This window comes from Rhinolophus hipposideros (assembly GCF_964194185.1).
Source record: "Rhinolophus hipposideros genome assembly, chromosome: 4".
Lineage (NCBI taxonomy): Eukaryota > Metazoa > Chordata > Mammalia > Chiroptera > Rhinolophidae > Rhinolophus > Rhinolophus hipposideros.
In genome coordinates, this window is record NC_138050.1 from 36775456 (window position 1) to 36802195 (window position 26740).

At 32.5% G+C, this 26740-nt stretch overlaps 1 protein-coding gene across 2 annotated transcripts in view; it reads left to right on the forward strand.

Moving 5' to 3' along the window:
• SGCZ (sarcoglycan zeta) overlaps positions 1-26740 on the forward strand; it is an 803628-nt gene that overhangs the window by 663245 nt on the left and 113643 nt on the right. The window contains exon 3 of one of the 2 annotated variants that reach the window (XM_081045860.1): positions 13751-13852. The exons of the other annotated variant lie outside the window; for it this stretch is intronic. Coding sequence (XP_080901986.1) covers positions 13751-13852 — 102 coding nt within the window. The remainder of the gene's footprint in view (positions 1-13750; positions 13853-26740) is intronic. 2 annotated transcript variants of the gene reach the window in all.

The window sequence follows — 26740 nt, forward strand, 5'->3', positions numbered from 1 at the left end:
ACAGGGGAATTGGTAAAATGACCCTTCTGTAGCAGATTTTACTTTGATTCAGGTGCAGAAGATTGAGATATATGTCCAACAATTTATGAAACATTTTCGTCATTACATCATTGGTCCCTGCAAATCCTTTCACTTACTGTTTACTATTTATTGTTTATTCATTTATTTATTCTTTCATTCCTTTTATTTACTCATATATCTTCATTCCTACTTATTATATGCTCTTTCTTTGTAGTTACTCAATTCTGTTTAGTGATCATTTTATTCCTATGTGCTCTGACAGGTAGATGTCACCTGTGTTATGCACAAATGTTTTAATTATATAAACATTATATACATATACATACATACATATATATACATATATATATATTTACTTTTTATTTTCTAAATACTGTTGCTAGGTGTACATCTACTCATCTGCTAAACATGGCTGCATGATTCTTCATGATGCACATACACTATATTTTGCTTATTCACTTATCCAAGAACAGATGCTTATACAACCCTCACTCCAAAACAGACACGCATACTACAAAGACACGACATAAGCATATCCTCCAACATAGTCATAACACATGGCAACTGATTCATTGTGTGGAAAAAAAGAAATCATTGACCATGAACCTGAATTTTGTGTTAAAAGCCTGAAAGATGATGGATAATGAAACCATTATCTACAAGAACGCCTCAACCAATATCCCAGCAAACATTATATTCTATCTCTTAAAATGTGAACACACAATGCAATATATACATGATGTCTATAAAATTGTGCACTTGAAACCTATATAATTTTACTAACCAATATCACCACAATAAATTTAATAAACTTTTAAAATAGTGCTCTAAATGTGTGTATGTTTAAAATTCTGGAAAACAACAATTCTAAGCATCTGTTGTCAAAATTATGACTTAACATTCATGTAGAGAAGAGATGCTCCTTTTTTGGCTTCTTGGTAGGCGGAAACAAACCTAGATCTGAATTATCTGTCTAGACCTGAGTAATTATGCAAAATTACCACTGTTTGCAATCAAATATTTTAAGAAAGTCTGAATTAGTGTAGAGGAAAGTTTGCGGTGCAGGCATTAAAGATGACAAAGCTTTCCTGGTGATGATGTACCTTAATAGAGCCGCTGTCTGGAGGAAAGAAAAATCATATGTTTGAGTTGTTCATATAAATATCATTTTATATTATGTTTCTTCTCATCTGGCAGAAATATTAATATACTGATTTATGTAATATAAATGATAGTTCACTTCATTTTAATATTATTGGTTTATCCTTACCCTAAGTTTTAATTTAATGTTAATTTTAAAATAGCATGGAGTTCATTGAATTTGGATGAAAACATTTCTCAATAATCTATATAATAAATTACTTCAGGGGAACAGGATTAAGCTGAGAGAGCAGAAAAATCACACTGTGATGGAGAGGAATGGTGGTATTGACTAACCCCCAGGGAGCTCTGGAGCTAGAATAAAGCTGTTAATTTTCTACACTGGTCATACGATGGCTGGGCCTTTATGTCTTCTCACTGATCAGTTGATCATGTAAGCCATTCCAGGTAGGGGAGTTACGATTTTGGAGAATTTGCAGCTGATACATTTCCTAAAGAGACTGACAGCTAACGTGTAGTTTGTTTGATTGTTTTTGTTATTTTTACCAGTAGGTGGAGCCAAGACTTAAATTAAAGTGGGACCGGACTTTTGCTAGACTTGATGGTTTATTTACCACTGGTATAACCAGAATCCTCATTTCTGAGGAGTCTCAGGGTAAAGCAATTGCACTTGTCCACTTACTGTCAAAATTTGGCAAGAGCGTCTATGGATTCTGGGTCAGAAAATTGGCTCATGACAAAAATTGGGCAATCATGACTTATTTATTGGGGCAACCGCATTCAGCCTGTTATTCATCCACACATAATTTGTTTTGATGCTGCAAATTGAATAGAGCCCTGGTTGCTTAATCATCATTTTTGCCCCTGTGACCACCAAAATGTATTAACCATCTCCATTACATTTTAGGATTGTGACCCTGGTTGTACCTCTGACCTGGCCACTCTTTACCATAATTGTGTTTACCTGGCTGTTTGCTACAATTTGGCCTTTATTTTTCAGGGCGCTGTCAACTCCATTGCTTTGAGTGAGTCTAGTTATTTAATGGTCTCTTCTACCATCAGCTCTGACCTACAGAAGAGAATAACCACTGAACTTCTTAGTGAGCCTTGTATCTCTCTCACCGGTGACTGCCTATAGCCTTTGTAAATGGTGTATCCTCTGGGCCTCCCCACAGATAATGATTTGATGGGTTTTCTGACCTTATATAGTTTATCCACTTCTCTGAGATGTTTATCCTTCCTTTCACCATCTGCCATGAAAATCTAGGTCATGGATTACTTACTTAACATGGGCCATTGCTTTTTCCATGCTCCTAGGAGCCATACTTAGTAATGAATTTGCACAATATCTGAGGAACCTTTACAGATGTAAGATTATGTGCCCCAAATTAAAATTTGTGTTTGGACCATCTGATCAAGCATTCTCAGTATCCGATTACCCTCCTCCTACTGGTACATGCTGGCCAGATCTTGATACTCCTTTAAGATACAGTTTATTTTTCCTTATCAGTCCCCTTTTCTTTATCTTACATGGTTTATGTTGCAACTAAACCCTAGTTATACAGATAATGCCCAAGAGAGTAGGTGGGTTAAGATCCTTAGAGGAGTATATGTGGACTTTTGTGAGAAGGGACTCTGCATGTTTCCAATCAATCAAGTTGAGAGTTCCCCTAAACTGGGAAGGAGGACCTACTTTAAGAGGTTCATAGGTTTCAGGAGACTAAGGTCATCTCTAAAGTGACCTATAATTGAAAGCTACTGTGTTTCCCAAAAAATAAGATCTAGCCAGACAATCAGCTCTAATGTGTCTTTTGGAGCAAAAATTAATATATGACCTGGTCTTATTTTACTATAATATAAGACCAGGTCTTTATTATAATACAATATAATACCAGGTCTTATATTAATTTTTGCTCCAAAAGACGCATTAGAGCTAATTGTCCAATTAGTTATTATTTTTAGGGAAACACATATTTACTCACAGATTTTCCAGTAGTTGGGACAATAGGTCCTGCCTTTAAAGACTGTCTGCACAGTGCATCCCACTGTATGCCAAAAGCAATGTCAGAATGAAGGCACGTGGATAGGTCTTAGTGACATAGTGACTAAGTAAACTAAAAAAAAAAAAAAAAAGGACTAAAAGTCACTATGAGAAGTAAGACTGAACAGTCCAGGATGAGATGCAGGTTTCTTTTAAACAGGGATAATAACAATTTTCTGAGATAAGGAATGCGTCATAAGAAGCAGTTCAAACTGGGGGATTATCACTTGGTTGGGGCATGCTTGGTTCGATATGTTTCTGATACCCAGGAAAAGTAGACAGTAAGTAGTTGAATACCTTTGTCTATAATTCAAAAGACAAATTTGGGCTGTAAAAATAAATTGTGGAATCAATGATGTGCAAAAGATGTGGTATCTGCCTGCAATAAGCTTAGAACCCAATGGTTATAAAATCAAATGTTAACACAAAGAGCATGATCTTCCATAAACTCTGGTAAGACTCTTGAAGAAAAGGTGTATGGAGCTCTGATTCATAATTAGTTCCGAATTTCTGTAGGAATATGCCTTCGATGAGATATGTTTTAATTGATATACAGGAGATGACACAGGGATAAACAAACGAAAGAGGAAGAGGGTTGGAAAGCAGAAGCAGTGAGGAATCAAGGAGCTTGATTTAGCTATGGAAGTGGATGTAGTCACTGAAAAGGAGTGTGAATGTATAAAGGCAATCTGTTAACATAGATTTAATTGTTCTCTCACTAAACTAGTCCGTAGTTCAGAGAGTGAGAGAAAAAGAGAGAGAGGGGGAAAGGGAATTTGTGGGATCATGACACTGACAAAAGTGTTGAAAAGAAACAACACAATCTGGCATAGTTACGCCTCTCTGTCTCAGGAAGAACTAGAAAAATGGGTATTTGTGTCCAGGGAGAAAAGGATTAGCCTTCTTTCTCTTCTCTGTCCTCTCTTAAACTAGGATTGATTATTCTAGTTCTAGTGCTAGATTATTCTAGATTATTCTAGTGTGTGTTTTTTTATAACTTAAAATGTTACAGTTACATTTTATAACTTAAAATGGTCACAGTTAACTCCAGTTTCACATTCAAAGAGAGATTGTTTAATTAGTTGTTCTTAATTTTGAGTTAAAGATATACTAGTAAAAGTATCTGATTGACCAACTTGGGTTTAATTATTTATGATAAAGGGGACAGTATACCAAGAAGACATAGGATTTATCAATATATATGCTCCCAATCAGGGAGCACCCAAATATATAAAGCAACTAAAAACAGAACTAAAGGGAGAAACTGAAAGTCAGACAGAAAAAGTCGAGAACCATATGACTTCACGCATATGTCACATATAAAACTGAAAGCAACAAATGAACAAGACAAACAAAAACTGTTAGACACAAAAAACAGTTTAGTGGTTACCAGAGGGTTGGTGGGGGGGATGTGGTAGAAGAGGTGAAAGGGGGTCAAATATACAATGATGAAATGAGAACTGACTAGGTGATAAACACACAATGCAATAGATAGTTGATGCCTTTACACTTGAATCCTATATAATTTTACTAACCAATGTCACCCCAATAAATTTGTTAAAAATTTTAAAAAAGAAATAAAAAGTCATGTTAAATATTTTCCAAATTGATGGTTGTTACTAGTCTTTGAAATGGAACTTATATTAAAGAAATGATGCTAGACCACATCTTTTAGAAAATAATCAGTTTTCAAAATTCACAGGTGAAATTGATAGAAATTTATAGTATTCTCTTCAAGGAAATTTATACAATCTTATAAGATTTGGCTGAGAGATGAACCATTGCATTTCTGCTTGACAATTTCTCATTGGTGGTGAGAACAATCTTCAGATATACAAAATCTGAGACGACTTTAGTTTAAGAGGCCAAATGCTACAGTTTTATAAACTCAATACTGCTGATGCCACACTGCCATGGGGTTAGAAAAATCTGTGAACCACGAAACAACACAAAGTCAGAAAACTGATAAGTAGTCTTACAGGTGGTCCTACAAAGTGAATCAGCTTTCTCATCTGTATCTTCATTGGGTTTCTGTCCTATCTCTAATGACATTTACCTAATATTCCTTTGGTTGCAGGCTAGTAGAATACTTACAGTTTTAATATCAACAAATTCATTTTACCTACCCCTCCTGTACAACTCACCTCTTCTAAATACATACACACATGCATCCAAGGACACACACACACACACACACACACACAGACACACACACAGAGACACACACAAAGAAAAAAAAAGCAACTTAGTTTTATAGGATGAGGGTAATTACAAAGCAGTTCATAGGAAGAATGTGAAATGCTGAAATTTTTATTTATAAAAAAACATTGTTTTGGGAATCATCTTAAAAAGGCTATGACTATATACGTGTCAGTTATTTGTCCTGAGAGTTTCATTTCCAGGGTTAACTTTATAATCATTTGGAACTATAGTTTTGTCTTAACAGAAAACTTTTCTTCAGAATACTGTGATGCATGTCTGAGCTGAAATAGAAATCTGTGTTGATAAATGAAGTCTGTTCGAAAAGGAAATTTACAAAATAATAATAATAAATGGGAACAAAAATAAGGACAGATACAAATTAACTCAGGGATAATAATGAAAAACATTAGGACACTCTACTTGAGTTACCTCATAAAATAAACTTAACTTTCATTTTCTATCTCTATAGTTGCCTCTATTGACTATGAATGAAAAGTCGAGTTCAGGTTAGCTACTAGCTGTATAAAATCCACTTAACTTCCTATGTTTTTTTTTGTTTGTTTGTTTGTTTGTCTTTTAATTAAAATCAGGACAATAATTGCCTATTTCTCAGGCTGTTGTGATGTGCCATTGGCTCAGAATCTGTTCAAAATGCTCTATGAATTAAGCTATTGTGCTAATTCCATAACACAGTGGAAATTGAAGATATGGTCTTGTGAGTTTGAAAGGAATTTTTGGACAAGACCTTACTTACTAGGAGGACTACTTATGTAGAGTGACCATACCTTAAGTTCTTATCCTTAATTTACAGATCCAGAAATGTGATTTTGTTCAAGGCAAGAAATGATCCTCCTTTGGAACTAAATTATGCTTATAATAACTTACAAATATCATATGCAAATCCAGAGCTGTGCTCAGCATTTCCTCCCTTTCTCACTTTCTCACTTCTTATTGACAATAAGAAGTTACATCTATAAAGCAAACCAGATTTCTAGCTAGCAATGTTCAGCATATTCTCTTCAATATTTAAAGATAGCTGGGAAGCCAAACTATGAACAGAATTTAGTGGTACTATACATAGGCTCTCAATAAATATTTCTGGAGACATGGTAGCTTTTAACTATTTTTGAGCCTCTGTGTTAAACAATGCACCCTCTTTTTAGTAAGTATTCCTTCAGACTTTGTAACAGGTGATTAAACCATTATTTCCACAGTGTATTCAAAGGACATTATTCCACCTATTCCAAAATGTAGTTAGGTAAGTGGTACACCCACCAGATACAGTATTGTTGAACTCTGTATTGAACAAAGTACATGTGCTTCTTTACTCCATACTTCTCAGTGTTTAGTATGCTAACATGCATTATGGATCTCTGAGTGGAAATATATCATGCAATGGATTTCTAACTTTACTTGAAAATTAAAATTTTTAATTTTTCAATAGGATTATTATAATTCTGGTATTCTGTTAAGCATATTTGGGAAAGGCAGGCATTCTAATAGTGAACCTTTAGGCTTTATACTCTTGTAACAAAGATTAAAATATGATGTTCCTGAGTCTCCCATTTGTAGATGGCAGTCTTTAGGGTACATAGCATTATTATTAATTCATTACTTATTATTTTCCTTAAGTAAAATCCCTGAAGCTTTTTTTTTTTTTGCAATTTCTCCATTTACCACTGAGAAATATCTGTTTTTAATAGCATGCTTAGTTTTCCTACATCACTCTTTATTAGCAAGCTGCTGTGTCCTACCACAATTGCTTTTCACGTTATCAGGGTATAACTTTAATTTCAAGTTAAAGTGGCATGATGCTGGTGGGTCCATGAACCTTTAAAGTTGTATTAAACAATTAATATTAGATTATCAGACTGAGTCACAGAAATAATTTTTTCCTGACAACGCTTCCTGTGGGAAAACATTTTTTTTTCAAAAAGATTGAACATAAAATGCATATATATTGCTATGTTCATACCATATTGAATAGTTATGATATATTCTCCATTATTTAAGTAAATATTCATATATATGTGCATATATATATATACACACACACACACAAACAAATATCTATTACTAGTCACTTAACATAATCTCATTACTATGTAGCTTGTATTTTTTCTGGTTTCTATATATAGTCTCATTGTATTTATTAAAGGCATCCATTTTCTTGTCCATTTACTGAATGATTGTGATCATCTCTACCATGTCAGATTAGTATACTACTGTTTTTCATTTTATTTTTCATCATATCTGTAATCTGATAATTTTATTATAAAGCAATTATCTATGTTCTATGAGGCTAATGATATGTGGATTGTTAGAAAAAACTAAGATATTTATCAAGAAATTATATTTCAAATAGAGGAAAATTTGGGGAAAAAAGTATTTTATTATGCTTTTTAAAATTAATCATTCACACAGCTGATAGAACCCCGATACAAATAAGAGATACAAAGTGAAATGTTTATTGTCATATTCAATATATAAACACATTTAAAACCTTTTTATAACTCTGACAATCAGTGATATATAAATTATGAAACTTTGAACAACCATTGGCTAAGAACAAAAGTAATAAACCAAGTTCCAGATAACAAAAGTTATCTTATTAATAATAATCTCTAAACATGTTCCTCTATAAGTTGAATTATAGGTCAAATTTCTAGGTCTACCAATCATTATCACTGTAGAGTTTTTTTTTGTGATAATAGGCAGAAATAAGCAAGGCCAATTAAAATGAAAATAAAACACCGGCTTAGAGCAAACACAGTAAAAACACATATATAAAGCAAGCAGGCTGTCAACTTATGTTTTGCTTGTTCTTTCTCTTGCCTTTAAGGGAAAACAGCTCAATGGAAATTATAAATAACATTAACATAAAAGAAGTAAGAAAAAGAAAATGCTTAGATATTTTCAAGAGAATTTCTTCTGTAATTAAGAGTTGGAAATTAAATGGATTTTTATTTATTTATGATACATTAAAGAATAAATAACAAAAAAACATTTTAAAGTGTCTTAATTATATTTAAACAAGATAATATTTATTTCCCCATCTATTTCTTTGCATTATTAAAATATTTCATTTTCAAGGTCTCACAAATGACCACGTGCTAGGCTCCAATTTGTCTCTAAATTGTTTTAGGTCATTTTCTCATGCAAATTGAAGTATAGAATTAATATAATTAGATAATCAAAGCTATAAAAAATACATTTCTTTTGAAATGTATTCTAGTAATTTGGAAGAAAGTGATTTTTGGTTTTAACCAGAAGAAATTTGTCTAAAATCTATGTTTATCTACTGACTACTGCATTTTTTCAACTTTCTTTGAAAAGTTTTTTTTTCATGATTAATTCTACATGATATTTTCTATATTGTTTAATGAGCACATCCATTTTTAATTGTTTTCTGAATTCCATGTCAACATGCTCATTACTTTGACAATTACATCTGCCTATTAAGGAGTAATTCAAATTTCTGAAGGTAGCCCATCTAAGTAATCCACCTAATACCAGGCAGCTAACGCTAATGAAGAACCTCCTATAAATGAGGACAGAGTGAACTAGGGTCAGATCACTGCAAAGTATTGAGTACAGATTTTAAATTTAAAATAGCATGGCTATCAACACTCTCTTTAATTACATTCATATCTGTGATTTATTTTAAAGTCAGTCTCTCATAATTAATTCCAAAAAGATTATTTTGCAACAAAGTATCCTTCACTTTGTTAAAAAAATCAAGTGCATGGCAATTATAATAAATATTACTTGAAGTTTCTAAAGTCAAATTCTGTGAATTTTGGTGATAGCATGATTTTTACAAGGATATCAGTTGAGTATTTTGTTTTATTTTTCTCAAGTAAAGATCTAAATTCTACCGATCAATTAAATATTCAAGCTTTTAATGGCCATATACTTTGTAAAATCCACTATGGGAAGGACTACGGTAGAAGGAGTAAGTCCACAGAAAAATAAGATCATGTACTTTTAAAGAAGCAATAGAAAGAAATACACACCTAAGACTAGAATCAGACTATGACACGTTTTACGAGAAATAAAATATAGCATTTTGGAAATAGAGAGTAAGGGAAAATGTTATTTCTGACTATGATATTAACCATGTGTTTTTTGTTGTTGTTGTTGTTGTTTACTGGGCTTTGAATGCTGGATGAGAGTATTAAGGAGAGATGGGAGTAGATCAGTTCAAGCAAATAAAATACATACATTAAGAAATTTTAATGGCAAACAGAGCTTTTCTAAGTACAGAATAGTGGAAGTAAAGACTGGGTGATGATGAGGAAAGAGCAAAAAAATCTGAAAAGCAAAGAATTGCATGAGACACTTCCAGAGTCTTGAAAATTATTCTGAAGAAGGAAGGGCTGCAGTAGAAAAGGTGGGTTTGTGATATTTCCCCTCAACACGAAAATGATAATTTTCATAATAGATTATTTAGAAATCACACTAAATGTTTAAAACGAAGGGCATAAATCTGTAACCCCAGGGCTGTAATTCCAGATCCAGTCATAAACCATTCGCATATGATATCATTAAATTATCACAACATCCCTATGAGGAATACTATTATTTTCCGATGTTTCTAGAAAATGAATTTAGATTTAGATAGATTAAACAGCATGTCTCAGTCAACAGTTAGTAAATAATAGTTAAGTTTCAAATCCAACATGTCTAGCTTCATGTTCTCTTCTAACATGACACTACAGTGTCTGTCAAAAGCAGATACATGATTGTGAAATCGATAGAAGATGAATAAAAGCATCATAACTCATGATGATAAAGCTTGAAGTAGGCTCTACTGAAGATCAAAGATAATACCTCTGAAAATAAATGATACGAATCTTTATAATAATGAGACAAAAATTAAATTATTTTAATAAAATGTTAATAATAGTTAGAAATATTGAATCCTGCTGTGTAAAAAGGCATTATTTTAACCTCTTTCATCCTCACGTAATTCTTGCAATAAACAAATGACATAAGTTTTCATATAATTCCCCTTACAGATGACAAAACGCATAAAGACATGAAGTGAAAAGATTCAAGATTACTTTCACAGGAAGAAGGTGGCTAAGCCAAGATGGGGACTGGGCCATAGATAAATTAGATTCTGTTACTTTCTAGTGTTTTGACAGTGCCATCCTTAACAGTAATCCATAAATTACTTTCTCTTCTTTAGATGTTGAAGGAACTAAGAATATAGAAAATTAGGAAGGTATAGTGACAGTAGGAATAAGGTTCACTTTTTAAAGTTCCTGCAAAGGGAAACCAGATTATTTTATCATCTCATAAATTATTAGTCGACTTGGTACATGAAAGTGAGGATCAGGTTAATTATATAGTGAATATGTATTATGTAGCTTGATGTATTTTATAACTATACAGAGATAATATGGAAAAACTTGAAAATGTATTTGTTAACATAAAACAAGAGAAATAAAAGATGAGACAAATGGATATGTGGGAGTGAGGTTAGATTCACAACATAATACTATAATAACAGTTCTACATTTATACCTGGGAATTCTATTTCATGTAATTTAAATGAAATATAATTATGTATATGCCCCAAATTATATATTATATAGAAAATATAAGAAGAAAACTCTGAACCTAAGAATCAAATGTTTCCAACATTAAATATTTATATAGCATAAGTATTATTACATTTAATTTTGGATGTCCAATTCTTTTATTCCAAACATTTTTTGAAAATATTTTTTGAAATTAATATTGAACTGGGAATTATGTTTATCACAGCATTTTTTTATTGCCTTTAGGTAGTCAGTTTCCATAACAACTCTATGGAGAATATTTCGAACAGACGTTTGAGAATATATATGGACAGTCATTGTGTGAGATTTAGTCCAGAAAATCCCTTGCAAAATATAATATTTTAAAGCCATGTGCTACTTTATATGTTCTATTATTGGCTTTCTGAATAATAGAGAATTCTCTCTCCACTTTACTTTTGCCACTACTGTTCGGGTATTCTTTAGGCCTCATCATATCTAGAAATTCTCTCACCATCAAGACCTCAAAATCTGCAGCTCCATTTTCTGGTGATAAACCTCTTAGATAGCTAACATTTCTTGACCCCTATTAAACCTGGTCATTAATTATCCGTTAACATTCTTTGACCCTGTGTTATTTTTGAGGCCAAACATTGCTGTTCTGGCTTTACTTGTCCCTAAAAAATGAGAAAATAATGGTCAGATATTTGAGGGGCATCATTTTTTGCTACTTTAGAACACCATATCTTTACAAATTTCTACCATCCCTGCCTAGAAAATCCTCATTTTTGAGTCTCTAACTGTTCATTCTGACTCTGTCTTTCCTAGTTAGGTACAATGTTGCAAAATCACAATAATTAGAGCCAGTAAATGGGTCACTATGTAATTGATGTCTAAGTCAGAGACACTTTTCACTTTTAAAAGTGAAAGTGGATATTTAAAATTTGGCATAAACCAGCTCTGTCTCAGAGAAACCAGGGTATGTCATCATCTCAATAAAAGTAGAATATTTTCTCATTGGAATCAGCTGTTAGTAAGACTTAAAATTATCAAATTTATTATTATTTCTTTTTTTTATTATTTTTTACTTTTAACCAGTACCCTATTAAGCATTTTCAGTGTCAGCTTTAAGTTTGAAGCTCAAAAAACCAATCCCTTCCCATCCCAAGTTTATTTCAACAAAAATCAATTACTTTCTTCTTCTATGAGAAGACTGAGACTTCACCACATAAAAATGTCTCTCTTTTAATAGTCATTTTTCTTGTCTGTCTTTAAAATAAATCCTTCAATTTTTATTCAAAATTGTATTTATTGTTATACTACTGCATTGGCTTTTTGTTTGTTTGTTTGTTTTTGTTTTTTTGGAGCAGGGAAGGCAGGAAGTAGAGACTGGGGACATCATAATATCTTGACTTTCCTCTTATATTTCTGATTACAGCCTCCCAGAATGTACGAAATACTTCTTTCCAATCCACAGACCTAAGTCATTATTGAGTCTCTTCTTTGTCTGTGTACATCATTCTACACAGTATTTGCTTATCCATCATGATAGATTCAAGTCTTAAGCAATTGTTATCCCCCAACTCTCTTTCTACAGATATTATGATTGATGGCAAAATATATGACTTTTTCAATGATACCTGAAAGTTAGAAAGTGCAAAGCTCAACTTATTTTTTGCCACTAAGCCTACAGATTCAGGATTCCAATATAAAAATCACTACATTTCTTTATTTACTCATAATTGTGAAACTTTGAGTTAATTGTAAGTGCCCCATTTTCAGTATCTCCAGATAAAATTAGTGACTGGGTTTTGTAGGTTGTTCTTCCACCACACTCCTTACACTTATTACCAAGTTGTGCATTATTACTGATACTGTCAGTCCCACATCATATTTCTACCAGATTAATCTAAAGCTTAACTGTGATAATTTCAAGCCATTGATCTATTCAGGAACTTCTTTTTTTCTCTTCTTGGATGCTGAAGTAAGTACATACTCTTTAGCTTTGCACTCAGGGCCTTTTTTTTTCTGGCCTCAAAATATACTCCAAATGATTTTCTATCACTATATTTCATACATTACCCAGACTGAACAGCATGATATCTCCTAAGTGTTACCAGAATGTTCATTTTGTCCTTCCCTCTATGGACATCCCCTGTTAAAATTCCATATTGTTCTTCAGGCCTTTATCATAGTCAATCTCTTCCATGAATATGGTATACTCTCTTACCATAATTGAAATCTCCTTTCTTTAATCCCTATTAGCATCTAGTTCTTACTTTTTTAAAAAAATTAATTTACTCTGTCTCATAAACGTTTTCTGTGTACTTGTTTTATCCTCCTCATAGAGTTGTTTTCTAAAGGAGAGGACACATGCTTTACTCATGGTTTGAATATTGGAACACCATGCTTACTTATACTAATCAATTGTCATTACTTATTGAAATTATTATGCAAATGTATCTCTTTGAATGTCATAGAAATATGTATATAATTGTAATATAAAAAATAGTATTAGATCTCTCCACAAAAAAAAAAAAAAAAAAAAATTCCAAGAGTCAGGTAGCAAGTATCACTATTTCTAATAAATAGTTAAACTGGCTGATGGAGAAAGTTCAGGATTTATTCATAGACACATTCTAGTCTCTGGTAGATCTTCTTGTCCTGTTCATTTTAAACAGAGCCCTCTATATGCATGCAAATAGTTGCAATCATCATTAAGCAGGTTCAATCTCTCATTTTCCTTAAATCATCACTGATTTGAGCTTATTGTTTTCTCAATTTAGGCCTAAAAAATTATGGCCATTTATTAATTCTCTAATTAACCTAAAAGTGAACTATATTTCATTGCTTGTAGGATGGTATGGGAAATCTGAGAGTCACCAAGAAGGGAATTCGACTTGAAGGGGTATCTGAGTTTCTACTTCCATTGTATGTGAAAGAAATTCATTCCCGAAAGGTATGTGATACTGGCTTTGGCTTACTGTAAAAGATAATTAAGAGATTATGTTTTAGCTTGAAATAGGAGGATAGAACCCCCTTATCTCTTCAGTATGTATTTAAGTTTTCTTAAGCTAAAGACTTAATTGAAAAAAAATCAAAACAATGAAACAATTGAAAAACCAGTGAAGGTTAGTTTCAAACTAACAAATTAGAGAACCATTTTGAATTAAACTGCAGTGTTGTTTTTGTTAGTCTATAAAACTTGCCCCTCTATTTTCAACGGAAGTTAAAAATACACAGTTATAGTATAGCAATTCCAAAAGGGGCATTTGGTATATCTTGAGTAATAGTTTTAGGAAGCATTGAGTTGAATAAATGATTTTAGTTCAATATATTATAAGTCCTTTTAGTTTTGAGGAACATGCATTTTCTAAGAGATGACAAAGAGTCTTAGTAGAGACATTAAATTTACTTCTTGATGCACATTATTTAAAACAAGTAAGAATATTTATCCTTTCAAATGTGTGTGTGCCATGTGTGTTTTATGACTTGGCAGCATGTTAAAATTCAAAAGATTATAAATTAGACATTATTCATTTTGGCTTAAGTGTACTACCTCTCAGAAGATAGTAAGTATGCTTACTACCGAAATCTAAGTAGAATATTTCAAATCTGTTAGGTATTCCCCTAGGATATGTGTGTAGGCATGGAAATTAACTTATTAAGACAGAAAAAATGGGAAGCTTGCTATATAAAATGTGGAAAGATTATGAACCTTATTTCATAAATATGAAAGTCAATTTTAGACAAGAATAAATTTTCAGTATGCCTAATATATATCTTGGTAAATGGGTTGCATAGTAAAACATGATTTTATAAAATTCTTCAAAGCTCTTTTCTCTTAAATATCAAAGTGAAAACAGAACAGATGATTCTTTTTCATATAACTTTTAATTTGGGTAATTATATTAATTTTCAAATTTATTTTGCTATATGTGAACTACAGGACTTCACTAATATACTGGGTGCCAAAAAAAATGTATACAAGTGGACACTTTGGTCCATGTTGCTCAATCAGTAATTCTCTGTAATCACAAGTGTCTAGACACTGATGGTAACCACTTTGAGCACCTCTTATAATTGCAGAAGTCAAACGTGACTTGTATTCACATTTTGTTATAGGTATATATGAGTATTACAATTTTAATAGTCATTTCCTTTTTTAAAATGTGTACACTTTTTTTTTTTTTTTTTTTTTTGCCACACTCTATATACAGACTGCTACTCTGAGAACTAGAAATTGAATACCGAGATTACTTTCTGGATTTTGGTCAGACAAATAACACATAGACACATGAATGAACACATAACCTTATATGACTAAACTATAAAAATAATTAACCTTAAAATTTTAAAAAATTGATTGGTGTTTTTGTTTAATTTTCATGAAAACTGAAAAATAACATGCTTACACATGTTAATGTCTTCCCTCTGATAGGAAGTCACTACCACTCACAGTTATTTACTGATTTCTTGTTCTGTTTGGCACTATGAAAATATTCAGTATGTGAAGAAATGAAAACAGATGTGGAAATCAAGAAATTGCTTAACATAAGAAGATGACAGTAGCATAGGCGGGAAGTTGTTTGAAAATGCATCCATTTTAGACCAATTTGTAGTGGCCTCCTGGGAATACAATTCAGAGGATTGTGAAGCCCTCTGCCAACAGGCAGGTTATAGAATTTACCTGCCCAGCCAGAACATGTTTGAGAGTGTAACAGGTATTAACTAAGATTCTCCTAAGAAACTGAGATAAATGTTCACTCCATCTATGGACTTATTAAGAAAGAATCCACTGCTTTTTAATAACATTAAAGTGTGAGAGCACTTTAATGTTAGCAGTTGAGCTTCCTAATCTTTATCCCCAGGAAAGTTTGCAACCGCAAGCTCACAAGCATTTCTAAAATCCACTGTGCTGGCTGCAATTTCAACCTGCCTTTCACATCCCCTGTCCTGTTGCTTGTCCTCCCAGCATCTCCTGTTATCATTCGCCTCTAGGTAAATGGGAAGCAAAGCACAGCACAGGCCGCAGGGAGCAAGTTCTTTCTGCAGTCAGACAGGCAGTGTGGCTTGAGAACAGAAAAGGAAGGAGACCGATTAACTTCTTGGAATTTTCTCTACACATACACTATAAAAATAAATTTTTAAAATAAAGAAAAAAAGTATATATATGTATACATGTGTGTGTGTGTGTGTGTGTGTGTAATATATATTGTATAAGCAGTCCCCACTTTATAATTTTCTTGTCCTTGGATGCATGCAGTTGTTTATTCTCTGCCATAAAGCCTATTCAGTGTTTTAAAAAGTCAGCCACAATTTCCCTGAACCTTAGTTTTCTCTAAAAAGTGAGTTTTGTAGAAAATCATTGAAGTACTTAATTCTTTGGTTCAGAAAAAAAATACAAAGTAATTCAATAATACTAGTAGAAATTAGATTTAAATTTAAAAAGATTCCATTGTACATGTCAATCTTTCCACACATTTTCATGTGTTCAAATATTTGCATGATAAAATGTCAAAGTTCCTGTAGGTCTAAGATAACAAAATCAATTAAGTTCACAAGGTACTTATTAAAATTCAATTAAGCTGTGAAAAACAATACAGTATATACCAATTTTGATTTGAACAGATTTTTTTCCTGCATTTTTGATTTGTGTGTCTGCATGGATGTGTGTGTTTTCTTGCACGAAAGCTAGCAGGTAGCCTTCCTTATGTTTAGCCAGTATTCCACTCTAAAATAGAGAATTTTCTTATTTGAAGTTACTTCTGGTTATGTAGGTATTTAATTCTACACATGGAAAGGCAAGAGAGAAGTATCTATTTTTCAGAAAATGAAGTTGCCATCACACATACACACTTCTAGTCTCCTAACCGAATAAACCAGAGGCTGTTTCTACAAGCTAATGGGCCCCCGGCCCCCACCACCAAACTTCTACAGATATTTAAAGTTCTATTATTATCCATTGCAGTTTATTCTCTTCTTCGTGCTTTAAAAAGTTCCTAACTGGTTCATCATATCACTATGCAGAAAAACATATTATATTCTCTGTTTGAAATATCTTAGCCTTCAATGCATCTCTCAAAATTAAAAATGTTGTTTTCAGGGAGTGAAAAATTCAGTGAACATTTGTAAAGTTAAAGTTTTCTTCAGTAGCTACCTTAAGTAAAGGATAACAATGATATTCTGAATCAATCTTGAATGCACGTGGTCAAACATTAAGCTAAAATTTTTGAAATAGCAGGAAATTCGGACATAAAATCACCAGTTTTTGTTTGTTTGTTTGTTTTTAAATGGAATTAGAGTATGTTTCCAAAGGTTTCATGAATGCAGAGTTCTAAGGTCGTTAAATTAGCTGCATTTCACTGATTCTTACCAGAAATTTTGCATCACACAGGCATCTAGAACTTCTTGAAGTATTACCTAACTTCAAATGATATTAGCTAAACAGCTTCTTTGTTTATTTTTTTTCTGTCCAATGATCCTTAGTTAAAGTGGTACCTTACCACTGCACCCCGGCCCAGACCCCAGCATCCTGCCTGACAGATTGATAATTGTGCCAGGGTACTACAATCAGATCATTTCAATTCCAATAACTCCACAGCAAAGCAAAGACATTCGTGTTCTTTATGATTCCTGTGTTAACAGAGCTGTGAGTAAAGCTCCGCTCTCCCCTTCATGCAGTCATTTCACCTGGCATCAGAGCTGGGATGCTAAATCAGTTCTGATTACAAGCAGATTTTTGTTTGTTTGCTTGTTTGTTTGTTTGTTTTGTTCTGTTTTAACCTTGTGGGTTCAATGCTTCTTTATAAAATTCAGACACAATACCATGAGGCCAGAATGCTTCAGCAAACATCTTCCCTGGTTATACAATTTACTGATCTCATGATGCTGTCTCTTTCTGGTTACTTTCTCCCATACAAGTCTCTGTGTAGGTTTCTTTGTCCGATACAAACCAATTCATACAAAGCAATATCTACAGGCTTCTACAGTCATTTTATCATCATCATTATTATCATACTGCCTTTAGGTGTTTCTTTCATACAGATTAAATTTATTAGTTCACTGTAATGTCTTTATTCAAGTTATAAATATAACAACAAATCATCCCAAACTTTACACTCAGGAAAAAAAAAGGCTAACATGTGGTGAACATCACAGTTATATAATTATACATGGGTATAAATAAAAGGATAAATATGTAGAGAGACATATATATGCTGTTTATAATTACTATATTATACATAATTTAATAGGGGAAACATAATCTGAACTACATTAAAAGGAATTGCTGAACTTAAATATTTCTTCACCACAAAAATATTTTAAAGCTTGTCTTTATGGTTAAGAATAAACGATTATGAATACCATTAAGAAGCTGGATGCATTAGCTCCATGTTTTAATTTCAGACAGTGTTCATTAACTCCCTGCAGTGCAATTTGAGGTGATTAGCTCCTCTCCAATTTGTCCTCACCCCTCTTCATTTTCAATTTTTTGAACAATTGTATTGTTTTAACTTTCTCAGAGTTCATAGTATTTGCATTCTGTTCTGCAATGTTAATTGCTTTGGCACTTTGGTCTTAATTCTATATATGTAGAGGCTACAGCACTGCCACCAGTCCTTTTATTATGGCTTCTCTATGATTGAGTTCATTGTTTAAAGCATTCATTTCTTGCTTGTATTTCACTGTTAATTAGTTTTGTCTATGTGTTGGTTAACCCCTGAAACATCTAATTCTAAAGGTGTCTGACTGTTTTCTTTGCTGGTAATATTATTAATAGTTCATCCCTGATTTTGCTGTTAACTGACTGCTCTATTAAATTCTAGCACTGAATACACCCATAAAAAGTTCCAGGGCAGCCTGGTATTATTCTTTTGCTGATGACATAAATTTTCTGTCTGGATTCTTGATACATTTTTGCCATTTCACATCTTTCATGTCAGGGAAATTTTCTCTATTATATCACTAAATACCTTTCAGTTTCATTTGTTTAGTCTACTTTAGAAAAAACAGCAATTCTTATGTTGGATCATCTTGGCAGTATACAGCTATTGCCATTTCTCTCACTATTTTAAACTATATTTTTCCTCTGAATACAAGTAACTGTCATTATCTGGAATCTTTCTTCTGTGACATGAGTTTATTGTTCTCCATATGAATTTTGCCTTTACTCTCTCTAATTCATGTATTTTATATATAAGGATGTTGTTTTGATTCTCAGAATTTTCCTTAGGTCCACAGTCTCCTTTTCAATCTTGTATTTTGCTGTCTTTGAGCTGTGGTTTTATTAAATTTAAAATTAATTCTAAAATTTAAAGCATTCACCTTATCTAGCTTGAATTATCACTGACGAGTCACAATTTGAGGTAAAAGATTAAAAAGTCTAGCTACTTTGTTTTACTAGACAGACTGTAGATGGGAAGGGGGAGATAGACTGTGACATTTTTCTCTCATCTGAGGCTTGTGCCAAACACACGTGGACTATTTTAATCCCATGGGTCTAGTGACCTCTTCTGCTTCTGTAGAATTCTTCCAGTGGCATATACAGTCCTTTACTCTTGGTAGATTTTTCCAGTACTGCCAACTTTATCACCCTCTTTTCTCTCCACATCCGTTTATTTGGATTAGACTTCTCAGAAATGTATTATTAACACTTTTTTTAAAACTCCATTCTGGAGATATGAATGAAAGTGGCATGGGGATACATGTTTTGTGCTGCTGTGAAATAATCTTTCTTTTCTTGATTCCACTTTCTCAAGTTTATAGCATAAGTTTTATCAAGAAATTGTTGGCTGTTCCAAAAAGTTGATTAAAAGTATCATTGTGGTTTAATTTGTTAAGCAGTGAGGGAGAGAAGTTTTTGAAAACTTTTCTATTTTAATGTATAGTATTACTAGGTACGATCATTCTCTCCCTCCCCCACTCATTCCCTCCCTCTCTCCCTTCCTCCTTCTCTCTTTTCCCTTTCCTTCCTTCCCTGCCTTCTTCATTTCTTTCTCTCCTTCATGGCCAACAACCCCCAATGCCATAATTTGAAAAATCAATTTTTCCATTACTAATTAAAAATATGATGTTTCTCATATACTGCATTCTTAAGTCTACATAGATTTATTTCTGGTATCTCTGTTCTGTTCTATCGATGTAGTTGGACAAAAACAAAACTACAGTTTTAAGGAATGTTTTTAATAACTTTTAGAGCAAGTTCTTTGTATTGGTCTTTTTAAAAAGCTTTTGTATATTGTGCGTTTTCCTTACCAAATGACCTTAGTAATCAGCTGTCAAGTTTAATAACAATTCCTGTTGGGAGTTAATTATGGTTACATTTTTTGAAGAATGGACATCTTTATAGTTTTGAGTTTTCCTGTCTAGGCATATGGCTTTTCTCTTGAGATAGATAGATAGATAGATAGATAGATAGATAGATAGATAGATAGATAGATAGATAGATAGATAGATGATAGATGGATAGATGGATAGATGGATAGATGGATAGATGGATAGATGGATAGATAGAATAGAACTTATTTTGTGTTGTTCAGGAATACATCTTAACATTCTTAGACATATAAGCATCACAAATTTCTAGTGAATCATTTTATGATTCTTACCGCTATTGGAATGTGTTTTTCATTCATTTTTCTCTGATCGGTCTTTGTGCTTGTGTCGAAAAACAATTGTTCTGGTGTTGCAAATGTAATCTGGCCATTTATTTAAAATTTTGTTTGATTTCTGTTATATTTCAAATCATTTTTGTGGCTATTCAGACAGATGATGACTTTTTTTAATTAAATTTAATGCTAAGTGAAATAAGTCAGACAGAAAAAGCAGAGAACCCTATAATTTCACTGATATGTGGTATATAAACCAAAAACAACAAAAGAACAAGACAAACAAATGAGAAACAAAAACTCATAGACACAGACAGTAATTTAGTGGTTACCAGATGATGACTTTTAATAATAATAGCTAACATGCAGCATACTCTAGAGCTCTAACATCCAATTCTTGGTTTTAAATACAGACTCTGTCATTTAGCAGTTTTAACTGGTTACCTTATTTAATTTCTCTTGCCTTATTTTTATCTTCTGCAAAATACAGTTCCTAGTAACCCTTAATATTTTTAAGGACTACAGTGTTATTGTTAGTATTAGACGAGGTAAAAGAGAAAAAATTCCTTACCACATGTCCAACCCAATAAATAATATTGCTTATTGTTTTTAATGAAAGTCAAACATTATGCTAAATGTTTTGCATATTTTAGCTCATATTATCCTCACTATAATATATAATACTATATATTATAATATCGTATATTATACTATACTAATATACACTAATAATACTCATTATTATGAGTATTATTATGGCACACAGTATATTTTGAAAATAGAGTTTAAGGATTTGCTGACACATTTTAAATGGGATGTGAGAGTAACAGAGAATCTAATATGGTATCAAAGATTTGGGGCCTGACCAGTTGCTTTTAACCACTGTGGAGGAAAGTGGGTAGTGGGGGAAGATTATGAGCACAATTTTAAAGCTTTTAATTCTCTCTATTAGAAGAGCACAGATTTCACATTAGGTAGGTGTGTATATGAGTCTGGGTTTCATGTTGGGGGTATAAGCTAAAGACATAAATCAAAGACATATCAAGCTATAGCTATTTATCTAGCTGTAACTAATTTAAATACATGAGATGAGACAAAATATCAAGTAAGTGAATGCAGATAGTAAAGATAAGCTGTCTACTAAATGAATCCAATACTGAAGATTTCAGACAGAAGTATAAATACCACAGACTAAAAAGGAAAGGTCAGTGAAGTAGGATGAAACCAAAAGAGACTGGTTATCCTGGAAACATAGAGAAGAAAGTGTTTCTAGATTGGTAGACTGAAAAACTGTTGTTAATACATGAATTAACATGAAGAATAGAAATTCACCGTTCTATTTTTAAGTTGATTATAGTTTAGTCAAAAATAAATATTTTTTCACATTTTAATGTATCTATCACATTTTTAGATATGGTTTTTGTCTTGTTATTTTTCTTATTTAATACACTGAGGGAATTCCTTCAAAAGATACCCAAACGTCAAAGTATCCCTTTATTACTGGGACAAACTTTTGTTGTTGATAAGGTAGTAATCTTTTAATAAACTGCTTAATTAAGCTCATAAACATTTTTTATTTTGTATATTTTCGTTTAGTCACTTTTACTGTTTTTCTACATTACTCTGTTTTGTTTACTTTGCTGTTTTGCCTTAATATTTTACCAGCCAAGCAGAATTCATTTAGAAGCTCCATTTTTTTCTATGCACTATGCAAATTTTAATAGCAGAGGATGACTTCTTTTTTTTTAATTAATTAATTTATTTATTAGTTTCAGGTGTACAAAACAAGGTAATACTTAGACGTTCATCATTTATATCCCTCATACTGTGAACCCCCCTCCCCCCATCCACTATCCCTTCGACCTCACACTGAACCATCACATTATATATATAAAATTATAGTTGGCATTCATTAATGTTTAGCTTCTGGTGTACAATGCCATGATCAGGTATCCACAGTATCCCTGAGGTGGTCTCCCAAATAGGACGCATGTCCATCGGATACCCAACAAAATCTTTACAACATTATAGAATACCTTCCCCAAATTAATTTTCAAAAAAACCCTGAGGCCATCTTGTGGTTACCAGCTGCTTCCAAATCCCTTCACCTTTCCCCTTATCCCCAACCCCCTCCCACACACCCATCTAACCACTCTCGTTTTTTTCTCTGCGTCCCCAAAACTGTCTCTGATTAGTTCATTCACATAGTCTTTTCTTTAGATTCCATATATAAGTGAGATCATATGGTACTTGTCTTTCTCTTTCTGACTTATTTCACTTAACATAATGTTCTCTAGATCCATCCATGTTGCTGCAAATGATAAGATTTCTTTCTTCTTTATGGCTGCGTAATACTCCATTGTATAAATGTACCACAGCTTCTTAATCCAGTCATCTACCGATGGGCATTTCTGTTGTTTCCGTATCTTGGCTATTGTGTAAAGTGCTGCAATAAACATAGGAGTGCATACAGATTTTTGAATTGGAGTTTTGGATTTCTCCGGGTAGATGCCTAGGAGTGGAATTACTGGATCATAGGGTAGTTCCATTTTCAGATTCCTGAGATACCTCCATACTGTTTTCCATAGTGTCTGCACTAATCTGCAGTCCCACCAACAGTGCACTAGCGTTCCCTTTTCTCCACATCCGCGCCAGCATTTGTTGTTTGTTGATTTATTGATAATAGCCATTGTGACTGGAGTGAGGTGGTATCTCATTGTGGTTTTTATTTGCATTTCTCTGATGGTTAGTGAGGTTGAGCATTTCTTCATATGTCTTCTTGCCTTCTGTATGTCCTTTTTAGAGAAATGTCTCCCCAAGTCCTCTGCCCATTTTTTAATTGGGTTATTTGTTTTTTTGGAGTTGAGTTGAGTAAGTTTTTTATAGATTTGTGATATTAATCCCTTATCAGATATATCATTGGCAAATATCTTTTCCCATACAGTAGGATCCCTTTTTGTTTTATTGATGGTTTCCTTTGCTGTAAAAAAAACTTTTTAGTTTGATGTAATCCCACATGTTTATTTTTTCTCTTACTTCGCTCGCGCGAGGGGATATATCAGTGAAAATCTTACTCCGGGTAATGTCCATGAAGTTTCTTCCTATATTTTCTTCTAGATATTTTATGGTTTCAGATCTTACATTTAAGTCTTTAAGCCATTTTGAATTTGTTTTTGTATATGGTGTAAGGAGGTGGTCCAGCTTCATTTTCTTGCATGTGTCTGTCCAGGTTTCCCAACACCACTTATTGAACAGACTGTCTTTACCCCATCATACATTCTTGCTTCCATTGTCATAGATTAGATGGGCATATAGGCATGGATTTACGTCTGGACTCTATTCTGTTAGAGGATGACTTCTTAAAGATATAGTTGAATTCTACTATGAAACTGTCTAGTTATTTTGACCCTTCTGATATAAAATATTTGACTAACTTTATAATTTTTCTATAAAGATTGGTCTCTACTATTCAACCTCAAAATGCCTCATATTATTTTTTTCTAAGAATTTATACATTTTGTCCAGACTTCTATCTTTTAATCCCCATTGCTGCTTCTTTGCATTTTTTCTTCTTTTTATTTAAATATTCCAAATACTTGGCTTTCATCTTACTACTTTTTTACTTAGAACAAGTTTTGGTTTTAACTGATTAATTTTTATTAATTTTTATTTTATCCCTTAACATTCCTGTCTCTACATTTTACAGATATTTATACATTGTTGTTTTCCTAGTTTATTGAATTGAATGCTTGATTATTTCACATTCAATATTTTCTGTTTATAGTAAATCCATTTAAGTGTATGCAATTTATGTCAACTGTCTGTGCCTTACCTCATATATCTGACAATATCCTCTGAAAGTTTTTCATTTATAGGTAGCATCTAATTTTCATTTTGATTTTCTCTTTACTCAAACTTTACTCCAAAAGCAAGATTAATATTTACATTTTGTATTGATTAATTTTGCTTTGACTGTCTATTTGCCCTCCTTACCTTGTTTCACTGCAGGCATATTCTTCATTAACTTCATAACACCCCTCATAATTTTTAATTATATTAGTTTATCATTTGATCATAGTAAGTGAACTATCAAATTACCCTAAGTTCCATGAGCCCAGGGACCATGCCTGTTTTAGTCATTAAAATATTACGGAGCAGCTAACCTGTAGCAAAGCATTAAAAAACCTCACACTTATTGTTTTTAATGATTTCTACATAATGTTATTTATCAAGCTTTAATTTTTTTAAATTTTTTTTTACTAAATTTTATTATTATCAATGGTCTTGAGTTATTCACATCCATTTTATCTGTAAGGTAGAAATATCACACAATGATGTATAACTGTGTATCTCTGCACAGTGACATCATACTTGTAGATTGAATGGGACATGGTGGAAATAGTTATGTCACGGGAATCTGCAAATGCTACAAATAAAATTATATTTTAATACTTTAACACTGTAAGGTGAGCAGTGTAGGTAATTGTATTCCATTTTTGAAGATGAATTACTTTGAGTTTGTATCCAAAATCTTAGGACTCAAAGGTGAACTGGAACTCACATCTCAAGTCACTGCTTCTTTCTCTATCTAACTTGTATTTGTAGCAGTCTCTTCTACAATTGTGTCTCTATAGATTGCAAACCAGCTCTTCTAGTTAATTCATAGTATATATTTACATCTTTCTGAAAGCATTAGAGATAATAGGATCTTAAGTTTTGGATGAACTTAGGCTTCTTCTGTTATATTTCCAAACATCTACAAATAATTCATGTAAACTTTTTTGTAGAGGTTATATGTACAAACTGGTTAAAGGACATTCATAGTGAACACTGAAAAGATAGCACTCATTTGTACAACAGAGTGCTTTTTAATATTTGTCAACTAAGACATCTTTGATGGGATCCATTAGAAGCTGAGGAAAATATGTAAATACAAACATAAGTAAATATTTATATACAATTCTTAAGTAGTTCACAGACGCCACTGAACAAACCCATGTGGCCACTGATAAAAACGTAAAATGATCTATGTAACTACTGATTACAGTTTAAGAATCCTGAACATTAAGCTTTATATTTTACAAGACATTTGTATACATATTACCTTACTTAATCCACACTGCTATACATGAGAATTGTCTTCATTTGCATATAGCAGTTCAGCTGCCTCAAATCATGCAACCTAACAGTCTTAATACTATGAATAGAATCTCAGCCTTCCTTTGCTGACTCATTGCTTTTTAACAATTCATCAGACTCTCCAAAATACTATTTTTTTTGCATAGTATTCCAGAATCCATATTTATATTTATGGGTGTAGAGGGCTCGTCTGGATCCATAAAAGAAGGTATGAGAATAGTTTGAGCACAGCAGACCTTCATTAGGAATGAAAGAAAAAATAATACCATGGTAGGGAATCCTCATTAATTTGGGAAATAGTTTGAAGTTGCTAAATACATAAGTGTAGGTGAAATTTGTTATAGAGGTGCAACATACTTTGGATTTAAAAACAAACATAAAACTATAGGGAGGCTCTGAAAATAGTTCTACTTATTGTGTATTTTTTTATAGAGATTACGCTACTTTCCTCTTGCTGGTGTTTCTCAGACACTACTAAAACCTTACACAGAAGTGAAGATCTCATCATCACCTCAAAAGTCATGCTTTGTAAACAAGCATGTAAACAAATTACCTCACTTTCTCCTCCTCACCTGCATTCTCTAAAAAGAATTGAAGATACTGGAAGCTCTAATTATGAATTTTCAGAACTGTATGGATGTATTATGACCTTGCCTGTATAAATTTAACTGACTCATCACCTATATCCCCTGTCAGTCACAGGTACCAAAAGGAACACACTGGGCAGACCATAGTGGTACTTGAGTTACAAAACAATCTGCCTTATGTTTCTTCTGACTATTATGTGGCTTGATAAAATTATTTTTATTAGTGTATACATTAGTTTAAAATGTATTCAATCATTAAGTCAGTCATCCATTCATTCATTCGAGTGCTTTGTCCTTAGAAGTTGTTTCTGGGGACTGAGCATGGGAACAATCTTAGTGACAGTATTTTGACTTTCAATTGGGACTTTCATTATTATTATTATTATTATTATTATTATTATTTAATTAAAGTTTATTGGGGTGACAATTGTTAGTAAATTCAGGTGTATGATTCTGTAATACATCATCTATATATCATATTCACCACCCAGACTCAATTCTCCTTCCATC